Source organism: Myotis brandtii, unplaced genomic scaffold (genome assembly GCF_000412655.1).
Source record: "Myotis brandtii unplaced genomic scaffold, ASM41265v1 scaffold674, whole genome shotgun sequence".
Classification (NCBI taxonomy): domain Eukaryota; kingdom Metazoa; phylum Chordata; class Mammalia; order Chiroptera; family Vespertilionidae; genus Myotis; species Myotis brandtii.
In genome coordinates this window covers 438,948-459,154 of record NW_005370630.1, presented here as the reverse complement: position 1 = coordinate 459,154, position 20,207 = coordinate 438,948, and the positions used below count along the sequence as shown (strand labels likewise).

At 37.7% G+C, this 20,207-nt stretch overlaps 1 protein-coding gene across 6 annotated transcripts in view; it reads left to right on the top strand.

The window, feature by feature from the left end:
* TESK2 (testis-specific kinase 2) overlaps window positions 1-20,207 on the top strand; it is a 110,960-nt gene that overhangs the window by 50,717 nt on the left and 40,036 nt on the right. For all 6 annotated transcript variants that reach the window (XM_014529212.1, XM_005881254.2, XM_005881255.2 and 3 more), the window contains one exon: window positions 10,715-10,763. In XM_014529212.1, coding sequence (XP_014384698.1) covers window positions 10,715-10,763 — 49 coding nt within the window. Of the gene's footprint in view, window positions 1-10,714; window positions 10,764-20,207 lie in introns of those variants that run through there.

Sequence of the window (20,207 nt, the reverse complement as noted above, 5' to 3'; positions counted from 1 at the left end):
TGTGCTTGTTTAGCGTCAAAGCTCAAAGTCTATCCTAGATTTGTGAACATTATGATATAAAACAGTGACCCATACATTTTTGATTATGTATCTATTATTAGTTTTCTGTGGCTGCCATATCAAATTACCACAAACCTACTGGCTTAAAACAACACAAAATTATTATTTTACAATTCTGTAGGTCAGAAGTCTGCCATGGGTCTTATTGGGCTAAAATCAAGGTTTAGGAGGGCTGTATTCCGTTTCTGGAGGCTCTAGGAGAGAATCTGTTTACTTTTTTTCAGCTTCTGGTGCTGCTTGCATTCCTTGGCTTGTAACCCTCTTCCATCTTCAAAGCTAATAGTGACTAATTCAGTCTTTTTTGCATTGTATCTCTCTGACATTAACTCTTCTGCCTCCCTCTTCCACCTTGAGGACCATTTGATTACATTGTATCCACCTTGATAACCCAGGATAATCTCCCTATTTAAAGTCAGCTGAACACCAAAACACACACACACACACACACACACACACACACACACACACACACACACACCAAAATCTCCCCCAAACAATCCAATTAAAAAATGGGCAAAGGACCTGAATATCCACCTCTCCAAAAAAGACATACAGTTGGCCAATAGACATATGAAAAGATACTCAATATCACTAATCATTAGAGAATGCAAATTAAAATCACAATGAGATATCACCTTACACCTATCAGAATGGTTATCATCAATAAATCAACAAACGTGTTGGTGAGGATGTTGAGAAAAGGGAACCCTCATGCTCTGTTGATGAGAATGCAGACTGGTACATCCACTGTGGAAAGCAGTATAGAGTTACCTCAAAAAATTAAAGATGGGCCCTGGCTGGTTTGGCTCAGTGGATAGAGCGATAGCCTATGGACTAAAGGATCCCGGGTTTGATTCCAGTCAGGGGCATGTACCTCGGTTGCAGGCTCTATTAGGGGGCATGCAGGAAGCAGCCGATTGATGATTCTCACTCATCATTGATGTTTCTATCTCTCTCCTCTCTGAAATCAATACAAATATTAAAAAAAAATTAAAGATGGAACTGTCTATGATCTAGTGATTCTACTGGGAATTTATCGGAAAAAACCTGAAGCATTAATTTGAAAGAATATATGCACCCTATGTTCATTGCAGCATTATTTACAGCTAGAGGCCCGGTGCACGAATTATGCACAGGTGGGGTCCCTCAGCCTGGCCAGCGATCGAGGCTGATGGGGGCGGAGGGGCGGCCTGCTGTGGGGAGGGACTGTGGGAGGTTGGCCAGCCAGGGGAGGGACCACAGGAGGTTGGCTGGCTGGGGGGATTGACTGAGGGAGGTTGGCCAGCTTTGGGGGAGGGACTGCGGGAGGTTGGCTGTCTGACTGCGGGAGGTTGGCTGTGGGAATGCACTGACCACCAGGGGGCAGCTCCTGCATTGAGCGTCTGCCCCTGGTGGTCAGTGCGCGTCATAGCAACCTGTCGACCGGTCATTCGGTCGCTTAGGCTTTTATATATATAGACCAGAGGTCCAGTGCACGAAATTTGTGCACTAGGTGGGTGGGGGTTCCCTCAGCCCGGCCTGCACCCTCTCACAGTCCAGGAGCCCCACAATCAATCGCCTCACAGAGGGAGGCCCTGCCCACTTGCTGCAGCCTGCCGGTTGGTGGCCTGGGCCTCCCTCTTTGGGGTGATCGAGGAGCCCCACTGATTGATCGCCCCACCGGCTGGTGGCCGGGGCCTCCCTCTGCAGGGTGATCGTGGGGTGATGGCAGAGCCCTCTGATCATTCTCATCGCACCCGCTTTGGCTGGCCTGGCGCCAGTGTGGTCGTCTGGATGGTCATTCTGCTGTCCAGCTGTTCAGTCGATTTGCATATTATGCTTTTATTATTATAGATAGCCAAGATGTAGAAGCAGTCCAAGTGTCCATCAGTAGATGATTGGATAAAAAAGCTGTGGTACATTTACACAATGAAATACCATTTGGCCATAAAAAAGGAAATCTTACCTTTTGTGACAGCATAGTGGACCTGGAGAGCATTATGCTAAGTAAAATATGCCAGTGAGACAAAGACAAGTACCATATGATTTCACTCATATGTGGAATCTAATGAACAAATGAACTAACAAGCAAAATAGAGACAGACGTATAGCTAGCGAGCAGGCTGACAGCTGTCAGAGGTGGGGACTATGGAGGAGGGGGAAGGGATTGAGCAAAAAAAGAAAAAAATTCATGAGCATGGACAACAGTGTGGGGATTATGGGGATAAGGGGGACCGGTAAGAGGGTATGGGGGGATAAATGGTGATGGATGGAGACTGGACTTAGGGTGGTGAACATACAATACAATGTATATAGATGATGTGTTATAGGATTGTGCACCTGAAATCTGTATAATTTTGTTAACCAGTGTCACCCCAATAAATTCAATAAAAAAAAAAATAAAGTCAGGTGATTAGCAGCCTTAATTCCATCTGCAATTTTAATTCATCCCCCTTGCAATAGAACATAACATATTCACAAATTCTGGGGATTAGGACACGGACATCTTTGGACATTTGCCTACCATAGTGTCCCATTAGGAAAACATTTTTTAGCACATCCCCATGTGCTACTATTTTTTTAAAAATATATTTTATTGATTTTTTACAGAGAGGAAGGGAGAGGGATAGAGAGTTAGAAACGTCGATGAGAGAGAAACATCAATCAGCTGCCTCCTGCACACCCACTACTGGGGATGTGCCCGCAACCAAGGCACATGCCCTTGACTGGAATTGAACCTGGGACCCTTCAGTCTGCAGGCCGATGCTCTATCCACTGAGCCAAACTGGTTAGGGCCCCATGTGCTACTATTAATCCATATTAAATATTAGTAAAACTATTTTTTATATATAAATAATATAAGTAAAAATTCTAATTTTGTCCCATACTTTAATGGATAACCTGGCTCATTTCCCATTTTGGAGACTACTGGCTAGCAATAAGGCCTAGAAAAGATCCTGCCCTGGAGTAAGAATTTTAACTTTTAATTGAATTCAATAAATATTTACTAGGCACTAACTATGAACAAGGCAGTGTTTTAGGTATAAATAGAGACACAAAACTACAGGGTGTATTTAATCCAGGTGGGCTAACTACTGTAGTAAACAACTTAAAATCTTGTTGGCTTAAAAGCTTGTTTCTTATTCATGTTCCAGTCCAACCCATGTTGGGTGGTGGGGGAAGAGGAGCTCTTTCTTTTTTTTACCAAGGACAGGGCCTTAGATTTCTCCGCTGGATCTTCAGCATCTGTTGGCAGATGAAAAAATAAAGTGTGGAGAATAGTGTTGAGGGTTTTTATGGGACAGGCCTAGGAATGACATAATCATCTCAGCCCCTATACTACTGGCCAGAGCTCAGTGTTATGGTCTTAACCAATTGTTACTAGACATATAGTATACTTCAAGGAAATGTAGTATACTTTGGAAGAAAAAGAGGAGCAGTTTAGTAAAAAAAAACACATAAAAAAAAATTAGACATTTCCTTCCACATGTAATAACATCTTTGTCCTCAAGAACCCTTTAATTTAGTGGAAGAAACAAATATAGATAAAACTTGATGTAGAAGGCAGGCCTTATAAGTGTTACAGCAGAGGTTTGTATGGAGTGATATGTGTGTAGAGGGAAGAGAAAGACTAATTTTAGTTAGGAAGATTGGGGAAATATTTGAAATTACTAGTATGTCTCTGAGATAGGAATTATTCTAATTATCCTCAAAGGGCCATTTTAAGATTTAAATGACTTAATATAAGGTGGTGCCTGGCTTACTAAATGATATATAAGTGTTTGGTGCTATTGTTGTTGTTATTATTTGGAGTTATTCTTGAACTGAGTTTTTAAGGATTGGTATAACTTTGAAAAAAAGGAATTCTAAACAGACTCATTCTAGCAACAATATGGAATTCAGAACATATTTAGGAGTGGCAGATTATATAACCAAACCATAGAGAATGCAGGTGGATGTAATAGAAGATAAGGAAGAGAGGCTTGAGTCAGATCATTCAGATTCTTGAATAACATGCTAAGGAATTTGGACTTTGATCAGGAGCTGTGAGGTGCCACAAAAAGTTTTTGAATAACCAATAGCTTCTTAAGGAAAGGGATTGTGTCTTGTTCATTTTTATATCCCTTATATAACTATGATTAAGAGCACAGACACTAGAACCCACAATTTAGGTTTGAGAGGGGAAGGAAGAGAAAGATAAACATCGATTTGTTGTTTCACTCATTTATGCATTAATTGGTTGATTCTTATATGTGTCCTGACTGGGGATTGAACCCGGAACCTTGGTGTATCAGGATGATGTTCCAACCAGCTGAGCTACCCAGCCAGGGCTAAGCCTCAGTTTCTTTATCAATATGATTGTGATAATAAAAGTACTATTCACTGGGGCTATTGTGAGGATTAAATGAATATAATGTAAACTGCTTAGAATAATGCTTGAATAGGAAGTGCTCTTTAAGAGATTGTTGTTACCATAATCATTATAATCATTAACATAATCAAAGGTAGGAAATGATACTATGGGAGAATGGTGTACATGGAGTGCCTAAATGGTTCAGAAGCATGTTAGTGCAGAAGGGAGCTAAATTTGTTCTGTGGGAAAGGATGTATTTGAACCTGGTTTTGAGGATGGGTAGATTCTGTGTAGAAATGAGGGGGTAGGGGCATTCTAACCAGTGGGAATGGCCTGAGAAAAGGCGAAGGTGTGGGAAAGCATGGTAATGACACTATGGGAAATGGTAAATCATGCTATAGGAAAGACTGAGACAAATTAAGTTTCATGTCAAAGTTGAATTTACTAATAGTATCAGAGTTGGGAGTTTCTTGTCGTGGTCTTACTAACTTTAGAGATCAGCTGTCTTTTGTACAGACTGAGCCTTGCTACTCAATGGATGGTCCATGTACCAAACAACATTGAATCACCTAGGAGCTTGTTAGGAATTCAGACTCTCAGACATCCCCCCACCCAATAGAATTAGAGTCTGCAATTTACATGATTCCTAGGTGATTCATTTCCACATTAAAATTTATGAAACATTGATCTAAAAACAAAAGCAACTCTCCTACTTCTCAATATGAATGTGTGTGTGATATAAAACTAAAACTTACAAAGTTGAATAATCACTCTTTCTTAATGCAAACACATGCATTAAGAAAGTGCTTCCTTCTTGCGCTAAGTAATTCTAGCTGACATGATTTGAGCGGGGGGCGGGGGGGGGTAGTAGGGAATAAAAATCACTCAGGATATAATTTTTTTAGGTCTTGTCTCATACCAAAATGATTTGAGGTTTTATCCACAACTTAAGAGTTTGATATAATTAGGCAATAACAATTTTAGTGAAAACTTATTGTTAATATGAAGTGCTTTTCTAGGCATATATCACTTCCCTGTTAAGGTTGAGTAATATTTCCCTTTTAAAATATATTCTGTTTATAGCAACTGGAATGATTAAGCTCCTCTTCCAATATAAAGCTAATGCCTGCCGCAGCTTGCCAGCTCTGTGACACCTTTTTGCATGTGGTGGTGGTGGAAAAGAAATGGGGTTGAGGTCAGGCAGAAAAGCTTCACATTGAAGTAGGGTTCTGCGACTCCACTGTGATGTGGTGATGTGAGTAGGGGGAGTGGAAGAAAGCAGACAGAAAACTGTCACATGAAGCCAGTGCCTCTCTGAATGTGCTGTCTGTGATGCCTCTGTGGGTGATGTGGTCATAGTGATTGTGGGTCTGGGGGGAAGGGAAGCAGGTATATCACACTGAAGCCAGGTCTTTTCAGCTTCTAGGAGTCCCATTACTTTAGAGTGTAGCCATTGTTTTGCTATTAGAATCCTACTGCCTAGCTTCTATATAAATAATTTACTTAATAAAATAAATACCTCTTGGCTTTCCAGCCTTGTACCTGCCTCTAAGTGTTTTTTTCTTATAAAATGAGTTTACACCATGAAGCTAACTTGATGGTTATTGTTTTTTTTTTCCATTCAAGAAATGGTTTTTTAGCCTCTTAGGTGCAAAGCATTGTGTTTCAGGCAAAACATATATGAACAGATGAGATGAGATCTGTACTCTTGAAAATCTTTCCTATATTACAGTTTGGAGGAAATGTTAAAAGAGGAAGAATAGCTAACATTTTCTAGTGCTTATTATGTTCCAGGAGCCCAAGTTACCTCATTTCATCTTCACAGTAACCATATAGGTTAGTTAACATTAATATTTCCACTTTGCATGTGAAGAACCTGAAATATATAGAAGTCATCAGTAAGTAGCAGAGCCAGGATTCAAATCCAAGCAGTCTGATTCCAGACCCTGGACCACTTTTAGCTGATTCTGGAAGACTGATCTTCAGTAAGTAAGTAAAATCTTCCAGCTCAGGGAGAAGCTTGAACTAAAGTTTCCAGGTCATAAAAATCATTCATGCCATTCAACAAATCTTTACTGAGAGTTTGCTTACTGTGTGCCAGATGCTATACTAGATACTAGAAATGCAGAGATAAATAAAACTCTGAATCTTCTGCAATAAGGAAAGGTACAAAAAAGTGATGTGGGTTATTATCCTACTAGTGGCCTGGTGCACGAATTCATGCACATCGAAAGGAAATTAATTAGAAGAAATATTTTAATATCGCTATTCACTCTTAGAAGTGTCAACCAAATTCATAATCGACAATGACAGATAAAAACACACGTGTGCAATTGGCGCCAGCTAGAGCTTTATATGTATCAAGCATGCACAAATCAACTTAGCCTTTTATATATATAAACTTGCTTAATTAGACCTGTTTTCTGATTTAGCTAAACTTTTTCCAGCCCAGTGAAGCACCCCAACTTTTTTCTTAAAATCGATTCTTCCTCTGCCCTTTTACTGGATGTGAAGAAAACCCAGGTTTTGATCTACACCAGGGGTCCTCAAACTTTTTAAACAGGGGGCCAGTTCACTGTCCCTCAGACCGTTGGAGGGCCGGACTATAGTTTAAAAAAAAACTATGAACAAATTCCTATGCACACTGCACACATCTTATTTTGAAGTAAAAAAACAAAACGGGAACAAATACAATATTTGTATTTGCACGTGGCCCGCGGGCCATAGTTTGAGGACCCCTGTTGTAGATCATACTGGGAAAACATAGGGTAAAATATTTAACTGCAGCAGTGTTTGACTATATTCTGTGCAGTGAGAAAACCTGAAGTCATTTTCAAGGTCCACCATTTCTTCTTTTCAGTTGGGTCAAGTTTCTAAGCTTTGTAAATCTTCATTTTCTGGCTGATGAAAGGAAAATAGAATTCCACCGAGTCTCCTATCTAACTACTCCAGGACTTCTGTGAGGATCAAATGAGATGAGGCACGGGAAAAATGCTTCATAGACATTTGGTTAAAGTGTAAAATGTTTCTACCTGGCTATAAAGCAAGTTGTGTTCCTGGGCTGAAGAAACTGCAAGGAAACTAGTCACGAGGGAGAGGAAGCCAGGCGTTGCTACCTGATGTCATTCCCCTCTCCTATCTAACTACTCCAGGACTTCTGTGAGGATCAAATGAGATGAGGCACGGGAAAAATGCTTCATAGACATTTGGTTAAAGTGTAAAATGTTTCTACCTGGCTATAAAGCAAGTTGTGTTCCTGGGCTGAAGAAACTGCAAGGAAACTAGTCACGAGGGAGAGGAAGCCAGGCGTTGCTACCTGACGTCATTACCCAGACAGATACTTAGCATACTAGCCTTTTATATATATAGATTTTACAGAGAGGGAAACTAATGCTTGCCAAGTAAAGGGTGGAGGTGAGATTTGAACCCATACCCTCTAACTTCAGAGCCCTTTTAACCATTCTCCTATTTTGCTTTCCATTTCTTACCAAGCCAGAGGTAAATTTCAGCTAGTTATTGGAGTTTACATTCTATTTTCAGTACTGCCTAGATCTTTCCTCAGGTTCTTCTTTTCTCAAATCCCACCAAGTCTCTGGATGCACTTAGAAAAAACCAGTGGTCACCTTTGGCTGGATGACTCAGTTGGTTGGAGCACCATCCCATAAAACAGGAGGTTGCAGGTTCGATTCCCCGTTGGGGCACATACCTAGGTTGCAGGTTCAATCCCTGGTTGGGACGTTTGCGGGAGGCCACAATTGATGTTTCTCTCACATTGATGTTTCTCTCTCTCTTTCTCCCTTCATCACTCTTTATAATCAATAAAAAACTTATCAATAGGTGAGGATTTTAAAAGAAAGGAAAGAAAGAAAACATAAACACAGTGGTCCAGAAATCACATCCTAGAGAAACTCTGAAATTTCCATATATGTTAATTTTGGTTGAAGCAGCATGTCTGGTGCCCTAGCTGGTTTGGCTCCATGGATAGAATGTCAGCCTGCGGACTGAAGGGTCTCAGGTTCTATTCCGGTCAAGGGCACATGATCCCCAGTAGGAGGCATTCAGGAAGCAGCCAATCAATGATTCTCTCTCATCATTGATGTTTCTATCTCTCTCCCTCTCCCTTCCTCTCTGAAATCAATAAAAATATATTAAAAACAAACAAACAAACAATAAAAACTCTGCTTGAAATCAATAAAAATATATTAAAAACAAACAAACAATAAAAACTCTGCAGTTATATCCAACCAGGCATTATTTCTCATTCAGTCCTTTCACTCAACAGTTGTTTACTGAATGTGCATAGTATTTGGTAGGTGCTATTAGGTGCTGTGATCACAGAGAAGAATATGACCTGGACTCTGCCTTCATGAAACTTTTATGGTCCTTTCCAGCACTGTCACTGCTGTGCCAACATTTTCACTTATAGATAGTCCTCTTCCCTTTTCTTTGTTCTTCTAAACTAGAACTTATTTGAGGCTTATGTGTATTATTAGTGAGACTTCCTTCTTGGCAACCCAAACCCCAATTGTCACAGGCTTTATGACATTTGACTTCTCCCACTTTATTTTTTATTTATTTATTTTTTTACTTCCCCCATTTTATGATCATCAGTCATAATCATTGGTTTATAGTTTTTATTTAAAAATTAAGTTAGGCTCTGGCTGGGTAGCTCAGTTGGTTAGAGCGTCATCTCAATATGCCAAGGTTGCAGGTTCAGTCCCTGGTCAGGGCACATAAATAAGTGGAACAACAAATCGATGTTTCTCTCTCTCTCTCTAAAATCAATAAATTTTTAAAAATTAAAAAAAGGAGACAAATGTACTACTCTTTGTAATATTTTAAGCAATAAAAAAAGCAAAAAAATTTTTTATATGTAAGTATAACTTGTTGGCTGAAAAAAACTTCAAATATAATATGTGTGCACACTAAAAATAAAGTCACTTTTTACCCCCTCAGTACCACTTATTACTGTTTCTAGACATTTTAAATTAATATGCAAACTTTTTAAAAAATGTGTTTTTATTGATTTCAGAGAGAGGGAGAGAGATAGAAACATTGATGAGAGAGAAGCATCCATCGGCTGCCTATATGCCTCCTATTGGGGATCGAGCCCACAACCCTAGCATGTTCCCTGACTGGGAATTGAACTGTGACCTCCTGGTTCATGAGTTGACACTCAACCACTAAGCCACACTGGCCAGACAATATACAAACATTTTTACACAAACGGGATTTATAGCTCAGTGTTTTCATTTAACAGTATATTTTAGATATCTTCCCATATCAGTGCATAAAGGTCTATTTCATTTTTTTTTGATGGCTGTATAGTTTTCCAATCTAGGGATATACCACAAATATTTAACCAGTTTCTTATTGGAGGGTTTTAGATTCATATATACTGATGAAGTAGATATCCGTTTACATGTATCTTTGCTCACTCAAGCAGTATAATTGTAAGATAAATTACTAGAAATGAGATAGTTGCAGCAATTAAGATTTTTGCTAGATATGATCAATTACCATTTGAAAAATTATGCCTAGTACTCAACAGTGTTTTCTGTTCATGTTTTCTCACCTTCTTTACACTATGAATTTTAATCTTTGTTCATTTGATAGATTTCAAAAGCAGTATATCAAGAAAAGCAATATCTCCTTATTTTAATGTACATTTCTTTAATTATGAGTAAATTTGAGCACATTTTGATATTTTTATTAGTCATTTAAACTTATTTTTCTGTGAATTATGTACATACCATTTGCTTTTTAAAAAAAATTAGGTTCTTTTTTTATTACATATTTGGAAGTTTTTTATGTTAAGGAAGTTAGTTCTTTGTCATTCAGCAAATGTGGGCTACCCCTTCTCCCCCCACCCCAGTTTGTTTGTAGAATATAGACCTTCAGATTGGGTAGTCTATCCTGCTTACTTTCTAGATGAGGAAACCAAGCCCAAAATAGGATTAGGGTTAGTGACTTTTTTTGGTGGTGGTGTGGTGAACGTGTAGTTAGATAGTGGCAGAGCTGAAATCAGCATTCAAGTTTTTTTACTTCCAGTTTGGTACTTTTTTCATTATACCATGCTATTTTTAAGGCTTACCCCTCTCTCTTGTACCATTGCATTTTACCACTAGGTCTTAACCCAACCAGAAGTTTCATGTAAACTTTTTTATAGCCTGGTATCAAAATTTGAGAAGCTATAGCAGCCCAGGAGACTTCACAGGTATTAGCTTATTTCTAAAGCGTAAATAACTAAACTAGTTTCTCTATATGGCAGTTATGTTTATGTCCTTTTTGTTTGTTTAAAAAAACACTTTTGTTTTATAGGTTCATGGGTGTATGTGTACATCAAGGACAATTGCATGCACTTACAGAGGTAAGACAGACTTCAATAAACATGTTGAAGATGACTTCTTTGCCTTAGTTTCAGCAACTTATGGTTCCATAGTGATTGTTACTTGCATAAGTAAGCAAAATGTGTGTGCATTTATGTTCATGCAAAGTTAACAATGGCAGGGTTAACAATGCTTTCTTAACAATGGCAGGGTTAACAATGCTTTCTTCTGTTGCCTGGGGACAATGTCCATATCTATTAATACTCTTGGATTTCCTCAAAATACTTGATAAATACTCTGATGCTATGAGGGCTCAAATATTAAATTGGTTCTTGCTGCCTGCAACAAATTCCCAGACTACCCAGAAATGTTTGGTGTCCTGATCTAGAATACCACTGTCACTGCTGTAGTTTCCTGGTTGGTCATATTACTCCTTGGAATCAGTTTACACCTCCATTCTCATTTCATTTTCTGCCTCTTCAAGGCAGATAAATGTGTAATAGTGATTAATGAGCCTTTGAGGACAAGATAATCCTCTCTAAAACAAAGGCTTCCCCAATTCAGGTACTGAGTTATCAGCTTCAGAATTTGCTTGGGTGCTTCTTAGAAACACAGATTGCTAGAATCTTCTAGGTTTAAAGGTCTGCATAAGACCCATATGTATTTAGAACTCCCCAGGTTATTGTAATGAGCATCTAGATTTTAGAATCTGTTCTAGAATATTTTCACATTCCTTCTTGAGAAGTAAGTACCAAAATACAAAGTGAAGAAACTTAGGAAAGAAAATTGTTTAATAGAATTTGCAAGAATACTGGTATCCTGCTGGCTTGGTGCCTGATATTGGTCTTATGAAGGAGGGTCCCATGTGCCTCTCTCTGTGTCTCTTTTCTTATTGAGGGCACCAGAATGTGGAATGTGTGTAGCTATGTGCTACCTTTTATATAAAAGGCTGAATAAGGTGGAATAGTGAGGTGGTTAAGAGCATGGGCTCTGGCCCGGCCGGTGTGGCTCAGTGGTTAAGCGTCGACCTATGAATCAGGAGGTCATGGTTTGATTCCTGGTCAGGGCACATGCCTGGGTTGTGGGCTCGATCCCCAGTGTGGGGTGTGCAGGAGGCAGCCGGTCAGTGATTCTCTCTCATCATTGATGTTTCTATCTCTCTTTCCCTCTCCCTTCCTCTCTGAAGTCAATAGAGATATATTAAAAAAAAAAAAGAGCATGGAATGGACTCTGAAGTCTTTGATTATCTAGATTTGAATTTCACTGTGCCTCAATGTTTTCATCTGTAAAATGGATATAATAATGGTACCTGCCTCAGGGAGTCTAGATAGAGAACAGGACCAGTAGCTAAGCCCTAGAGCAGGGGTGGGCAACCTTTTTGTGAGTGCGTGCCAAAACCAGCAAAATCTCTGACTCAAAATTCTTCTGCATGCGATCGATTTTCTTTAGATTAAAAGCTTGAAAATGGCAGAAAATGTACTAAATTTATAAAATATGAAAAAGTCAAGAAAATACAAATGATAAATTAGTAAACTGATTATCATGTGTGCCAACATTTCTAACCCTTACTTAGCAATATTCGCATAATATTTTTAATTCTATTATAAGTTTAATTGTCATAAATTTAAAAAAATAAAAGTCATTATAATTAAATTTAATGGAAACTTTAAATATTTGTCATGTAGCTCTTTTTACCCTTAAGGGAGTTGTCTAATTCAATTTTCCTTTACATTTTCTCCACTTCAACCTACAGAGGACCAAAATAACAAGAGAGCTAACAACAGAGGTAATTGGTTTTAACAATGTCTGGGGAAGGTGCAGATGATTTCAGACAGTTTCTCCCACTTTGATTCCTGTTCTCTAAGTGGCCTCCCTTTCTACTTCTTTATCTTGAGTCAACAGGCTATAAGATTACTTCAAAGGAACACATCATTTTCTTGGTTGACAAACTAAAAATAGTTTGTTTAAAGAATGCAGAGGGAACAGGATTTTCATATTGCCTCCCTTGCTGTTTCTTTTCTTCATGCTGATAGCATCGAAGTCAAACCCATTCCAGTCAGCAAGTTCCTGACACCTTGATTGGCTGAACACAATGAAAACTTGTTGAGGAGCAAATTTAACTGTTGCCTTTCTATTTCCACCCATGACCAGGTGACTTAGCAGATCCAAGGGCATATATAAAGGAAGTTCATAGGAGTGTTCTGGGGAAAATTGCCACTTTGTTAAACACTGAGAAAGGCCATGTTTTTGACGAGGGAAATTGAAGGGCAGTATGTGTGCTATAAAGGAAGAGGTGTTCCGTCAGACAACAAAATATATCTCAAAAGGAAAGAGAGAAGGGATGTGGCAAATAAAAACTATTTGGCATACATGACGTTTGGGTAGAGAAAGATCATTCAGTGGTAAAGAGTGAACAGTTGGCATAAGATATTGGAATTTGCACAAAAATTATTAGCAATTTCCAGCCCACAATGATCTTTCTCTCTTTTTTCTGTATTGACATATGCAGCATGTTCTGCATAATCTCACATGTCATTTTCCATTACTTTATACATCCCCTGTGTTCAAGATTAACAGGTAGAAAGCTCATTGTCTACTGAGGCCAATACAAAATATTTAGTGTTCAAGTGTTGAATTGAAAATGGAGAGTGATTGTTAAAAACAGGAGAAATAAATATAACTTCTATAGAGTTAATGGGAAAATTCAGTGATTTGGTTAAATTTTACAAATATCGCCTATTTTGTGAGCATTGAAATATTATAGGGAAAACGGGGTTCCAGAGCACACTTTCCAGTCATCTGATTCTGATCCCGTGGGAGTTATTTTACAACCATGTGAAATAATTCTTATCTATAGACAACAAATATGTTCTGTCAGATGGAGGTTCAGATGACTTTGCTCCTTCCCCATGGAGAAAGCTAGTTTCTGTGTATTTGTAAATGTATTTCACCAGTGCTTTTTTGGCTTCTTCTTTGAATGAGTTATAACATCTGTCTGATAACTTCATGATGAATGAAATCAAATCTTTAACATTCATTTGTGCCTGTAAAAGATTCATGATTTTACCATTTTTTTAGAAAATTGTTTTTAACGAAGTTAATATGTGTAAAAACTATTAGAACCTTGCCTGATATAAGGAGAGATATTGAATAAAGGTAGCAGTTGTTGCTATTGTTCTTATAAGCCAGCATTCTTGATTCAAAGTAGTGGGACACAGTCATGATTAAAACTGAAGGAGGTCAAAGCGTAGTGGAAGAATCAAGTAAATAAATAGTTCCAGTACAATGTGTTAAGAAATTACATTTGAAGTAAGCACAAGTTCTTATAGAAATGTGGATCCTATAGCAATTGGCTCTGCCCAGGGTCAAGAGAAAAATGGATAGTGGGGGACAGGGCAGCATTTGAGATTTAAATTAGAAAAGGAGTTAGCCAATCACATTATTGTCTCTAGCTACTCCTGATGAATAACTGTAATCAGACATTGTAATATTAAACATAGAATCAGGGCAAAAGCAATGAGTGATTCAGCGCTCTTTACTGAATCAGAACTAAAATGAGCTTGAACACAAGGTCACATTTATAGTACTATGAAGTCAGCAAAAATACAAAGTGTAATGTTCTTTATTTAACCTGTGTAGGTTTAGATATGGCTAGAATTAACGATAGCCATGGAAAATAAAAGGATCACTAAAAAATAAGTAAAGGGAAGCTTATAAAACAAGGTTAAGTTTATGTAAAAATGTAAAGCCAACTTTTTAAACGTAATCACATAAGAGGGAAATCACATAAGAAGTAAAAGTAATAACACAAACTTGTAGCACTGTGTTTCTGCTCAGTGTCTTATATACCCGTTCTATCATTGCACGATAGAAGACCCTGTAAATTTACTAAAGAAAAAGAATAGTTTTTTGGCTGGTGTGGTTCAGTGTTGAGTGTAGACCTATGAAACAGGAGGTCATGGTTCTATTCCTAGTCAGACCACATGTTGGGGGTGTGCAAGAGGCAGCTGATCATTGATTCTCTCATCATTGGTGTTTCTATCTTTCTCTCCCTCTCCCTTCCTCTCTGAAATCAATAAAAATATATTTTTTACTAAAAGAAAGAGAATAGTCACATTGTTTCACAGTTAAGAACTCTTAAAAATAGAGATATTTTTATATTAAGATCTGTGATAATAATGATAAATGCTTTCATGTGTAGAGAAGTAATAGATTCAAAAATAATTTCTATATACAGTGTTTTCTTTAAGTCCCTAGCCACTATTGAAAAGGAAGTTTTATTTTTCAAATTTTACAGACTGAAAGCTGAGTCTTAGAGAAAGATATTTTCTTATGCTAAGTTAAACAGGTAATATGTGGCATTCTGCTTTCCTGGTTCTGCATTTCTGCATTCTTTACTTTTTACACTACATGCTGTTTCTCTGAAAAAACAAAAACAAAAAAAACCAAAACAACCTTATGCTTCAGATGCTAGAGTCACAGAGTTCAGGTTGAGGATCCATGAGGGCTAGGGATAGAGTTTGAGATTAGAATCATGTGCTGGAGCTTTGTCTATAATCCCAATATTTTTTAAAAATATATTTTATTGATTTTTTACAGAGAGGAAGGTAGATGGATAGAGAGTTAGAAACATCGATGAGAGAGAAACATCGATCAGCTGCCTCCTGCACATCTCCTACTGGGGATGTGCCCGCAACCAAGGTACATGTCCTTGACCGGAATCGAACCCGGGACCTCTCGCTTCTATCCACTGAGCCAAACTGGTTGTATTTCAATTTTAAAAGTCTGGGAGAAGGGCAGATTAAGGAGTGGCTAGTGAGGTAGAAAGAAAACCTGGAATGGAAAGGAAGAAGGAGTTTCAAGGAAGATAGAATAATAATTGTGGCAAATGCTGCTGCTGATAAGATGATGACGATCTCACAGGGATGTTGTGAGGAAGAAATGTAAAATGTTTATTTAGCACAGTGCCTGGCATGTATTAATTGCTAAATACATTTAACTATTAGAGCTTTTATTAATAACAGTGACTAGTCCCTCTTGAACTCCTTGAAATGTCAGTATTTTTCATTTGATACTTAGATCTATGCTGTTGATAATGTCTTAAAATTTTTTAAATCTTTTATTGAAATAAAGCATAACAGATAAAACACACATATGAAAAGTGTACAGCTTACTAAATTTTTATAAATGAACACACCCATAACCATCCCAGATCAAGAAACATTTTCTGTGTATTTCTTTTCTCAGAAGTGAGTCTATAAATTCTTCAAAGACAGCTCTCTCATTTCAAGCCTTCTATCCAGCCAGAGCTCTGACACTAATAATTGTAAAAGTATTTATTATTCCCTGCTTATATCATTGTTCTCTGAAATGTGAGTTCATTGGGAGGAATTGTGTATTGGTTTTGCTGACACGCTTTAATATTTGTGATTATGTCGCAAATTTAGAAGTGGACTCTAATGGGAATGGTAGAAATTAATGACTTTAATACAACATTCCCTTGGCCATATTGCACTTAAATAATGTTTTCTGTTGCTTTTTAACTTGTTTATAGCTATATACAACATGCAGTGAGTATTTTGTGAAAGAGTGTGTTTTTCTAGTATCATTAATGAGATACTGACATAGCTTATGATATTAATACTTTTTATTATGATATTAATAGGCTGATGGTCATAAAGTCCAAATATCCAAATGGCCTTGGATATTTTCGGAAAGGGATCAACAAAGGTCATCAAGGCATAGTTTTCTGGACTCTTACATTAAATTGCCTTATAATTTTGGCTTGGCAGCACAGCTATTGGTTTCACTAGAATCATAAAAATAAATAACTAATAACATCTATCACAGCACTTGGAACTTGAATGACATTTAGTAAATATTTCCTGATTGGTACTATGTTTGCTCTCCACAGTAATGTGAGTACCATTCCTTATTTCTCTTGGAATAGTTTGTCAATAATTACAGTAGACAAGCATAGCTTTTATTAATGCCTGTGAAGTAGTGATATTAGGAAGAATATTTCCCACATCCAGTAGTAATCTGGACTCTTCTGGGCTTGAATCATTTCCACAAGTCTTTTTTAAATATGTTTTTAAAATTGATTTTAGAGAGAGACAGGAAATGAGAGAGAGAGAGAGAGAAACATTGATGTGAGAAACACCTATTGGCTGCTTCCTGCACACCAATTGAATTAAGAATTCATTCCCTAGCCAGTTTGCTCAGTGGATAAAGCATCTACCTGCAGATTGAAGGGTTGTGGGCTCATTTCCAGTCACTGGCATGTACCTTGGTTGCAGGCTCTGGTTGGGGAGCGTACAAAAGGCTACCAATCGATGTGTCTCTCTCACATCGATGTTTCTCTCTCTCTGTCTCCCCCTCTTCCTTCCACTCTCTCTAAAAATCAATGGAAAAATATCCTTGGGTGAAGATTAATAAAAGGATGCTGAGAAAATTGGTTACCCATATGAAAAAAAAAAAGAATTCATACTGTGTTTAGGAATGCTCCTTAAGTATGTCTTTAACTCAGAAGAACTTGTCTTTGACGCATATCAAGGAAGTGGAAGTCTTTGGTTTTTATTTTTTTAAAAATTATTTTGTTGCTTATGATTTAACCACTACCTCAAACCTATTTTACTTATTGATTTTTTTTGAGAGAGCAAAGTATCGATTTGTTGTTCCACTTATTTATGCATTTATTTGTTGCTTCTTGTGTGTGCCCTGACCAGAGATCGAACCTGCAACCTTGGCATATTGGGATGACACTTTAACCAACTTAACTACCCTCATTGATGTTTCCATCTCTCTCTCCCACTTCATTCCTCTCTGAAATTATATATATATGTATATACATATATATATATTTTAAATATATATTTTAAAGTTACAAAGGTAACCAACAAAAGAGCTAAAATTAATGCAACTGTTAAATGTTGGAGGAGTAGATATTAGCATAATCCTTATTTTTTCATAGCAGGAGTCATTACATACAATATTGTCTAAAACTGATATGGGCATATTTAGAAATACCAAAGTAATCACAAACAAAAACATGTAAAAGAGGTTGTCCTTGGGGATTGTCCTAGACTTAGAAAGTGTTAGGATGAAATTTGTTGCTTTTCATCATATATTTTTTAGTGCTATTTGATTTTGTTATGATTTAATTTGTTTATTTTTATTTGTTGGCATGTGTATTTCTTTGACTAAAAAAAAAATTAGAGGTTTGATTTTTTGTTTATATGGAAACAATATTTTTGATATCTACCCTATCAAGGTTGACTCCTTAAAGTGGGTCAAGTCTCATTCCAGATCTTTTAAAATAAGCAATGAGGTAGAAAATCAAGGACACCAAGAAACTTGGACTAAGCAAATGGTTGTTCTACTGATACTTTATTCTCTACCATAAATAATATTTAAGAACCCGTAGGTCAGTGGTTCTCAACCTTCCTAATGCTGCGACCCTTTAATACAGTTCCTCATTTTGTGGTGACCCCCAACCATAAAATTATTTTCGTTGCTACTTCATAACTGTAATTTTGCTACTGTTATGAATCGTAATGTAAATATCTGATATGCAGGATGTATTTTCATTGTTACAAATTGAACATAATTAAAGCATAGTGATTAATCACAAAAGCAATATGTAATTATATATGTGTTTTCTGATGGTCTTAGGTGACCCCTGTGAAAGGGTCGTTCGACCCCCAAAGGGGTCGAGACCCATAGGTTGGCGACCGACAGGTTGAGAACCGCTGGCTTAGAGAAATTAAGTAAGTTCCTCTAAGTAAGCTTTGGATCCAGGTTCATCTGACTTCAGAGGCTATACTCTTTCCATTGCAATATGCTGTCTTTCATTCATTTATGTATTCCCACATTGCTAACTGAGCACGGGTTCTTGTATGTGTAGAATGTGTATATGATCCTTACTAATTTGATATACATGTTGGGTTATTTGGAAAAGATATTCCCTGGTTATTGGGTATATTATAATGTATTTGGGTGCAAGTAACAGAAAATAGTTAAAAGGATGTAAAAAAGGAGGCTCATATAACTGGAATTTCAGCAGTTTATTAGGTTAAGGATTGGTTTGATTCAGCAGCTAAGTAGATGCTATCCAGAGACCCCACTTCTTTCTGTCTCTGCTCTGTCTTTACATTGTTAGCTTCATCCTAAGGTTGACTGTTATTCATAATAAAAAAAGTAGCTGCCACCAATTTATATGCTATATGTTTTCTCTTCCATATACAAGATGGAGGGTGTGGGTCAAAGAAGGAAAGAAGAGAAAGGTACTTCTGGTCAGATTATGTGTCATTTCATAATGCTATTCTTTTTTAATCTTAAAGACACAGAGAAGGAAATATCTTCGTAATCAGTTTGGGAAACTTCTTTGTGTAGAACCTCTCAGTGCCTAGAAGACAGGGAATTTGGAGAATGAGTAGGATATAAGGTTGTGGGGTAGGGATCCCAAGTAACAATACTTGAGTGAAAGGAGTCGGCAAAAATTGCTTGGCAGGTAGGATTTTGGAGGTCTCTCTTGCTTTTTCTGCCATGGATAAACTATTGTTTTCCCCCATTGTGGCACTGAGAACCACTAAGGTATAAACAAGTGAGGTGATGTAGTCTCTTTACAGCAATGTCTCCTCAGTCTGGCAGATAGTTGGTACAGAAAGAAATGCTTTTAGCTCATGAGGGAATGGATCAGCCCTGCAAGGTGACTAAAGATAATTTTTTATTCACATAGCCCTCATCCTCTTCTTACTCACTATTTCCACCCCCATTATACACCTTCTTTCTTTATTAAAGAATAGTTCATACATACTGATTCTGAGTTGTTTTTTGTCAGACCTGTAAGAAGCCTTATATAATTAGAGAGCTTACAATGAAAGGAAACTCTGTGGGTTCAGTGACCAAACTTATGCATTATTTATAAAACTGAGCAGCCAGACCCCGATTCCAGTTTCTTGATGTGCTGTGATATTGCCATTACTTGTGCCTGCTTCTTTTCTTGATTCTGTGTGACCCAGTACAGAGTATTCTTCTGGCCTTATTTACCTTGAAGCAGATGTGAAATCGTCTGGTGCTTGCCTTGGGTTAACTTTGGCAGCATAGCCATACTTATCTTTTAAGCAAGGGGTGGATTTGGGGAGGCCACACCAAAGGTACTAACAATGATTGCCTCTGTGATTTAGGACTTCCTAACAGAATGGTGAGGGTAGGGGAAATGACAAAGATGTGAATTAGCCTTTGCGAGAGAAGAAAGATTCACTTTATATATACCATGCCACCTAAGTGAATCTGCTGTAGGCTAGGCACTCTGCTAGGCTCTGGGCTTACCAGGATAAAAAAGAAGGCTACTCCCCAATCTACTGCTGCATAACAAACTACCCTGAAACAGTGGCTTAAAGCAACCATTTTATTTTGCTTGTGATTTTGTAGGTCAGGAATTTGGAAGGGCTTTGCTGAATCTCTGATCCTCATGTGTCAGC